An 8,957-nucleotide genomic window follows, 5' to 3' on the forward strand; every position below is an offset into this window, starting at 1 on the left:
CGATTAATTTGTGTGTACTGTTCAGCCAAATCATTGCCTGGTCAAACGAAAGCTCCTAGAATCGTGTGGCAGGTTTTTGCCACGTAGAACGAGTGGCTCGTATAAAAGCGACGATGCAAAGGCACTATTAGAGGTAAATAAACTGCTTCGCTTACGATAACAACAAACAAAAGCTTGGGATGTTGGAAATTTGCTGAAAATCACAAATTATTTGTGCGGCATCGAATGTGACGCTAACCACAATAATGCGTGAAGCAGAATGCGCCATAATTTCGCTGAATATTTCAAGTGATGGTAATGCCAGGGAATTTATTAGTAGAAATACACTGTGAGTAAATAATGTTTAATGCTGAAGTAGTACCTATATAGTAAAATAAAACTACCAAGTAATATTTTCATGAAGACGGTTAACGTAAGTCTCATCTTACTCTTACCTCTAATTTGTGATCTAAGTTATGATCATCTTACGTCGGGTTTGAATTATTGTAGATCTCAGTCTTGTAATTGATGATTTCTACAGGGAAGCCGAAGGACTTTAAGGTGACTCTTTATTTACTTTTAAGGATTCAGACACTCAAAAAAGATTTGTCTATAAATATAGTATTATATGGCGATTCGCACGATTGGCGGTACGCGGTGCCGTCACGTAGCATTGCCGTGGTTCTCATGTAGCATTGCCTTCTACGTAATTCACTGATACTTTCACACGAACACCGCCTTACCGCGCGGAGCCGTGGCACCTAATAGTAGGGACTCTACAATACCATGATCATGGTGGAATTTTAAATTTTACTGACCAAGATTTAACCCGTGGGAACTAATTTTAGAGTTTAAAAATTGAAAACAAATAAAAATAAAATTATCTTTATAATATTAGTAGTAGTAAGATTAAGTACAGATAAAATGTTGAAAATGGCAAAAGGCGGTGAATGTGTGAGGTGTAAATATCCTAATATTGTATTCACTAGACTGGATAACACTTCAAATCTTAGACGTTTATTTCTGTAACAAACTTATAGGCAAACCTATTGAACGTTATTGGAGCCTTAAATGTTCAAACTTTTTAAGTTATCTACTATAGACGTATTATTGAAATGTAGATAAGTGGATATTGGTAAACATGTATTATGTAACGTTAGGTTATTCAATTATAATATGGAACAAAATGCGACACTCTGATACACCGATTTTAATCGAAAAAGTCTATTAAATATGTGGTTGTAATGTCAATTACCTACTGTACTTAAATATTTTTCGAAAATAATGGTATTATATCAAATATTTCTCGGTAGTAAAAAGGGGAGAGATGGTCGAAATACCTGTAAAATTTTTGAGTTTTTATTTAAATATAATTCTTTAAACCGAAATTTAATTATTTCTAGGAAATCGTGTAACTTTTGGGAAGTTGCAATTTTATAAATATTAAAATGTAGGTAATGTACCACGAATATTCAGTTTTAAATGATTCTTGATATTAACAGCAAAATATATAATACGAAATGATTGATATTGTGCATACAATTTATTGAAATCTAAAGTCGAAGTTTTCAAAGAAAGGTGATCGATGGCTGAGTAAGTTCAGAAACAAGAATAGTTTAGTTTCATAGATATGTGATTTTCACTTTTTTTAAAAATCAAACGTACGACATAGGTATGATCATTAAAATGTTTGTGACCGAGTTAGAAATTCATTATTTTGGACTTCAGAGGTTCAAAAATAGAGTAGAGGGAGTAGAGGAGTAAGAGTCACAGTGCAATCTAGGAGCCTTTTCTATCTAGGAACCTTTTTTTAACGACGTCAAAAATCATCAAATGACCCCTCCCGCTGTGGGTTAGCAGCGGTGAGGGAGTGTCAGACTCTTACTGACTAAAAACCGTCGTGTTCCGTCGTAGGCCTTTTATGTACCAGGGCCGTAGTAACTCTTTTGAGCAATCCCCGGTAGAATCAAGTATTTACCTCACGTGAAGAAATGGTAGTTCCTCTACACAAAATTCATTCCACAATACCGCAATTTTTGGCCAAAATTCCGACCCGAAAAAATAATTACACTATTAACTCATTTAATAGTTGAAGAGAGTCACGTAGAGGTCTGCTTATTTGTGCACGAGCTACGTGAGACGAATATCGGAGTCTGTGGGAGATTAATTCGCGTATAGTTGGCGACAACACCGACGGAACGTGATCATAATCCATTATAACTAGATTTGTTTACGACTGGGAAATGGACTGGATAGATGTCGTGTAATTTACAGGATCTGATGACTTTGGTGTTGTGAGAAAAAGAAATTCCCTTCTTGAGTATCAATTCTAATACAATAATCAATTCGTTCCCGATTTCTTCCGCACTCCGAGGGAACTGCATGATACAGCCTTATAAAAAGTAGCCTATCTTCATGTAGCATTCAAGAGGAAGACCAATGAAGGACGCTGGAGAGAAGATTTAGACAGCTTCCTGAAAGACTGGGCACAAATAGCGACCGATAGGAAAAGATGGAAGGCTATGGGGAAGGCCTTTGCTCAGCAGTGGGACAGCACAGGCTAAATAAAAAAATCTTCATCTTTAATCAATCCAGCCGTTAATGCGTGAAGGCGTAACAAACAATCACAACAATATCACATTTCTAATCTCAGTAAGGAAGCTACTACACCTAACATACATTTTTAATAGTGCTCCATGCTTCCAACGATATTTCTTTAAAAACCTCTCGTCTCGGTTCCGCATGCACCTAATTCGTCAGGCCGCCATTCGGTCACGTAGCGTAACTGTACCTCTGACGTCATCACACCACTTCATTACGCCAGTCGTGTGCGCGCATAATGGCGTAGACTGAAAAATGCACGGTGTTAGAGTGCTGGCATACTGGGGTAAAATGTCGCGGGTGGTTAGTCTGGTGGTTGGTATATGGTTTATTTAGGGAAATAATCGTGAATGTAATGATCCAATCAAACTTTTTATGCCCCATTTTTGTAAAAAGAAATAATTTGTTTAGCTTTCCGATAGTTCTTTTTTTGACACAAGCCTCATAGAATAAACGTCAAATGTTGTAGTCTATTTGCAAAAGGTATGATCGTTTCTTGTTTATAAGAACAGGGCATTAGTCACTCTGATGCCGACCAAAATTCAAGACCGTGGTAATGTACGCACTGCTATTCATCTCCATACCAATTTATGAGCCCGATCAAACTTTCGGTCTACAGTGTTAGTACACTGTGGACACCAGTGGATTTAGCTGCGCGTATTATACACTCGGTTTTTTTACGAGCGACACATTCCGAGCGGCATAAATCCTGTCGCTCGGTTTTTAAACGTTATCTTTTGCTCCAGTAGTTGTCAATTGTTTACTGTCACGGTTATTCGCGTGACATTACATGTGTGAACTGTCACGTAAAAACCGAGCGAAGAATACGTTTGTGTGAACGCACTGTTACACTAGACACAGTTATTATGTCGCGAAAGCTTTTACTTAGACTGTGGCGCGTTTCCAGTTTTCTTTGCGTAGTTTTTGTGTTCAAGTGGGCAGATTTTTTGCGCGCATTGTTTGCTTTCTGAATTGGAGTTAACCATTGTGGGTTTGTTTTAAAATTGTTTTTGTTGTATTGTTGAAGAGAAAAATGTTTGTTGCAATTAATTGTGCAAGAGTATGATTGTTGAATGAAGTTGACGTTTATGTTGGTTGTTTCATAAAAAAGGATTGAGCAAAGAAAAGTTATTAATACAAAGTGTGCTGGACGTTTGCGAGAAAATTTGCGAAGTTTTGTTACCTACGGGGCTTAATTGACCTTGACTAGGATCAATAGCCTCTCAGATTATTCATTTTTAGTTCCTTCTATTACAGCAAAGAAATACGAATGTGGGACGATTTTGGGAGACCTCTTTCAAAGTTTTTTTTTTATTATTTCTATCAAAACCTTATCCATTCTTTACTTGAAGTTAACATAAGTTAACTGCACTACATATAACCCAATAGTTTATGATACATAACTCACAGCAGTAAATACGTGCTCTTGATATACAGTTGGTGTGACAAGCCACGCTATCTGTCTTCGGTACAGCCTGCACTCTGTTAACATAACATATATGATATACAATGCACGTCTCGGTTCTAGGAAAATTATATGTGGTAGAAATAATAGTCAAATATCTTTGCCGCTCCGAAGTTGGCTAATAGTGACTCCACGCTGGTCAAAATGTATGAACTAAGCACAACAGTACATGAGTAAGGCTTGGCTAGGATGGAACGCTTTCACGCTACGTAATTTTCCGTTCGGTTTTTTTACGCCCGGCATATTCCGGACGACAAAAAAACTGTTGAAATTATTTGAGATACACAGATAATTTTGGTCACAGTTTTTTTGAAACTGAGAAGTAGAAAAGAGGTATTTTAGAGGTATTTATTTTGTTTCTATAACTAAATGTCAGTAAGTAAGTACTGATTAGAAAATACCCACAATAACAATTGACTTTTGAGGTTACCATGGTTACACGCAATCAAAACGAAATAATAATAGAGGCTGTTCAACAAACAATATGGAATTTAATATCGTAACAACAATTGATTTTCGATAATAATATTTGATTGTTACAAGCTTGTAATTATGGACGATTACAGGGTGTTAGATTTTGATATTTAGTAATTAAATTGAACTTTACTAAATTAGAGGAGAAAATCCCATTATTGTATAATATTTAGAAGGCTTAGAAGCTTTAAGAACGCTTTTAGTAATTGAAAATAGGTACGTTTTTTGATATAAATTTATTAAGAAAAATAAACATCCTATATGCACAAAAAATCCTAACGATAAATGAACGAAAAAATATACTTCAGTAGGATTTTTTGTCTTGCATTTTTTCAGTAAGTTTTCTTAGTCTTGTTCTCGTTTAGGAGTTATATTCTGACAGACAAATACACAGACAGGTTTAATTCCTATTATCTTGTAAAAACAACTCTACTTTTTAACTTTTTAGCACGTTACTTTATCAAACTTCCCATTTCACTGAAACTTCGTTCAGTAACACATGAATTCACAATCGTATCAATCTGTGTCATACTCGGCAATAATGTCCCGAGGCATCGGACACAACGATATGAGGCAGCCTCAATCCAGCGCTCACTACAATCTGATAAATGACCCGAGAGGTCGACCGTGTAATTAGAAATTAATTTTGGTTTTGTCTCTTTAAAAGTGTGTTGAAAAGTTGGATTTTTTAATCATCGTATGCGCTTTAATGACAGTGAAAAGTTTGGTCATTGCTTATGGTCATTATGGTCGATTTACGACGTAGAAAAAATATCTCGTGAAACTAAATACTTCAGTTTGGTTTTACAATTTTTTTAAGTCTAGGTTTCATCAAAAAGTTTACTTTCATTATTAGTCATCATTGGTAACAGAAATATGAATAAGAAACATTGAATACAACATTGACGTACGAATAAGTTACTTTGGTTAACTTTTTTGTCATGAAAAACGTGCGAGACGGTACTTTGTAACGATATTTTCATCAAAGGGGTATAAACCACATGAGCTTATCAGAAAAACCTGGCCAGAAATCAAACCCACACAATCACACTTAAAAAGCTTAAACCACCACAACTAATAGTTAATTAAATAATTTATTTAATCAATCAGACCACAAAACTGAAACCCGAAATCCTAAGCTCCCAATACATGTGTTTATCCCATATGAGCATCAAATAGATTTAGAAGGGGCTCAAGTATATGTCAAAGCGTGTTACCGTCACTCCCCGGTCCATATTACTTGATGGGTAATTAGATATGATATTGTTGTGTTAATTATCGTTTAATTAGAGAACGGTAGTAGTTTACCCGTTAAGGTGGGTACTCTCTGTTTTGTAGTGAAACATTATGTAGTGTGGTTCATTATTCAGCCTTTTAATGGCCTCTGCACATACTAAGAAGGAATGAGCGTCACCACGATTTCAGACTTTAAAGTCCAGATTTCCCCAAAATGCTACTTCAGTCATTGATGTCCAAATTATACTGAGAAAGAACATTTATCTTAGAAAAGTTACTGAACTGATCCGGAATCTACCCCTCACATTATAGGCTTGTGCTTCAACCACTCTTTACTTACACTCTTCGCGAAAGTTACATGAAGAAAATTGTTTACAAAAATATTTCTGAGTACAAGGATAATTTTGCTATTCTATTTTCCTAATAGGCTCTTGTTCACGATATATCTTGGATACTGTTTGAAATATCGTTAAACAGTGTCCAAGATACATCCATTCAAGTAAACTCAGTACTTATAGTATGTACACAAATACAAACGTCAGAATAGAAATCACAGCAAGATACATGACAACAGCACGTACTGTAAATCTCTATAAAATAAAAGACGAAACAAGTATCCAATCAGTCAGGGTACAGTCAGCAAAACAATACGAACTCTATTTCTACAACTCATTTACGATGTGCTAAAAAGTCGTACTGATTCGAACTAGACACGATATCCTTTTTATGAATACAAAAATTAATTTTAAATAATTAACAGAACGAATCACATTTTGAAATTTTTGACATACTTACTTAGTCAAACAATTTTTTCTACATATTTTGCAAGTGTTGTCTGTTTCGACTAACTGAAACTCATTTCATTTCAATTGTTATTAAGGCGAAGAATTATTTCTTACCCGAGAAATGTTTGTAATAGTAGTTCTTATCATGTTAGGATAAACATAGCATAAGTAGGTATATCATACAACACACACATTTTCCCAACAATAAGAGTTTTTTTTAAATCAGATCAATAGTTTCTTAAAATTTACAATATTTTTTCTTTGTTATAACATTACTTCAACACTGCTGCCAACAGTACAACCCACTAGATAAGGCCACCACTTGCTACATACATTGTCGTCCACAGACAATGTAATTCCGAGAGCCACAGTGAGGGCTCGCAGTACAAATGACGAACAATTAGCTGCACCTATTATGCTGATTGCGGATATAGTGCCACGTGTTACTGCATGTATGTCTGTTTGCTTTTAGTGCAAACGTGCTTGCCGTTTTTAGTGGAGAAAATTGAGCAAGAATTTGATTTTGGAGAAGAAAGAACTTTTGCAAAAATGTAACGGAAAATTAGATGATAAGCATATTGCTTTCTTTTTGGTATAGGAAATCAGAATGTAGGTAAATTATTAAATATTATATTTTGCGAGAGCTTTCAGTTAGCTCTTGTACTCGAAAGTGTGAAGACGTGTTGCAAGTTGCGCTGTGATTTATGTGAAGTGCTCTATTACCAGTGTTGTGATTGGCTTGGATCCTTATTTTCGATTCCTTGTCACTCTTGTAGTGTTTTTACCTGAGGCCCACGCCCACTGGGTGGAGCTTGACAGAGATAGAAGATTTTTTGTAAGCCCATACTTCAATTTTAACTTTAAAAATCTTCCTAAAACTTCGAAAAATTTTTTTGCTGCTGCCCGGTTGCGAGCCTGGGTCCGTTGAACGTGAGGCGGTGTGTGTCTGAACTCGACCACCAGTGCACTTGGTTAAGCGCTTGAAATACCTAACTGCTATCCTTTGCTAAGGCGTATCCACGTCTGTCAGTGTGCTTTATTGAGTAGTTGCTTTTTCGCACACATAACCAACATGCCCCGCATGATGCGCTCGCCTCCGCAAAGCTCACCCGGCAATTGTGCACTATTGGAAACGCAGTCGGAACCTGATCTCTCACCTGTCGTCGTGGCATCGGAATCTAGTTCCCATGATTTAGGCAACATTACTACAAGACCAAGTAACAAACGTTTTCGAGGTGATGACAGCTGGACGGAACCGGACAAGTTTACAGATTTGAAAAATATGCTGCTTTCGTGGAAATCCGACCAAGATATCATCTTGAATAAACTGGTTGCTGAAGTTTCTGAGCTTAAACAACAGGGCCTCAGTATTCAAAAGACCAATACAGAGATTGAGAAAACAATTCAGTTTTTCAATAAAAGTTATGAAGACATGAGGGAACGTGTTGAAAGATTAGAAAAGGAACATAAGGAATGTGAGAAGCGCATAAACGACATGATCAACATCAGCAGTGGTCCGACGATAACCAAACTTGAGGCGAAGATCGACTCGATGGAACAACAGGCGCGGCTATGTAATGTCGAAGTCTGTAACTTGCCTGAGAAGCGGAATGAGAACTTGTTCACAATTATCGAGGCGATAGGCAATGCAGTAAAATTTCCTGTGTCACAAAATGACATTGTCGCTATCCACAGAGTCCCGCATGCACATCGGAATGACAACAAGCCCAAAAATATTATAGTAAAATTTAAATCACTGTTAACTCGTGACAACTTACTGAGCGCCTACCGAAAAAGTAAATGCATTAAGACCGACCAAATAGGAATATCAGGCGCTTTGACTTCAATTTACTTAAATGAACATCTGACATTGAAAAATAAAGCGTTATTTCGTGAGGCAAGAAAGCTCGCTAATGAATGTGGTTTTAAATATGTTTGGGTACGAAATGCTACGATACTTGTGCGCAAGCAAGATGGAACCTCTGCATTTGCGATACGTTCTAATGTTGATCTGGGTAAAATTGTTAGTGGCAAGAAAACCCCTACTGATACTGATGCTAAGGAACTTTAGATATTTTAATGGTTGCTGGACATATCGCCTTTGCCTGTTATTTTCAATTTTTTCAGATGTACTAATCCGCGCCTACATATTAAGATTATTATACTTTTGTTTATTTGATTTTTTGTTATCGTACTGTGAAATTGTTTACCTTATGTCATCAGTAAGCGACTGTGTAGTAGTTAAAAACTTTTACCCGTATGTACAAAGGATAAATCAGTACATTTTCTATTTTATAGTTCGGTCCTGTTTTCATTTTAATAGTTTGCTGGATTGTTCCTTTATAATTATATTAAGATGTGCACCATCACAGTGTATAAAATTGTTATATGTTATACAGATTTATTGTTTTTTATTA

At 36.1% G+C, this 8,957-nt stretch overlaps 1 protein-coding gene across 1 annotated transcript; it reads left to right on the forward strand.

The window, feature by feature from the left end:
• Positions 1 to 7,612: 7,612 nt before the first annotated feature.
• Positions 7,613 to 8,611, forward strand: LOC135116757 (uncharacterized). Its single transcript, XM_064034297.1, has one exon. The coding sequence runs from the start codon at positions 7,613 to 7,615 to the stop codon at positions 8,609 to 8,611; it is 999 nt and encodes a 332-aa protein (XP_063890367.1).
• Positions 8,612 to 8,957: the final 346 nt, after the last annotated feature.

Source organism: Helicoverpa armigera, chromosome 4, assembly GCF_030705265.1.
Source record: "Helicoverpa armigera isolate CAAS_96S chromosome 4, ASM3070526v1, whole genome shotgun sequence".
NCBI lineage: Eukaryota > Metazoa > Arthropoda > Insecta > Lepidoptera > Noctuidae > Helicoverpa > Helicoverpa armigera.

What these genes read in the sequence shown, in the direction of transcription:
- LOC135116757 (XM_064034297.1), top strand. Translation starts at nt 7,613, where the DNA reads ATGCCCCGCATGATGCGCTCGCCTCCGCAAAGCTCACCCGGCAATTGT.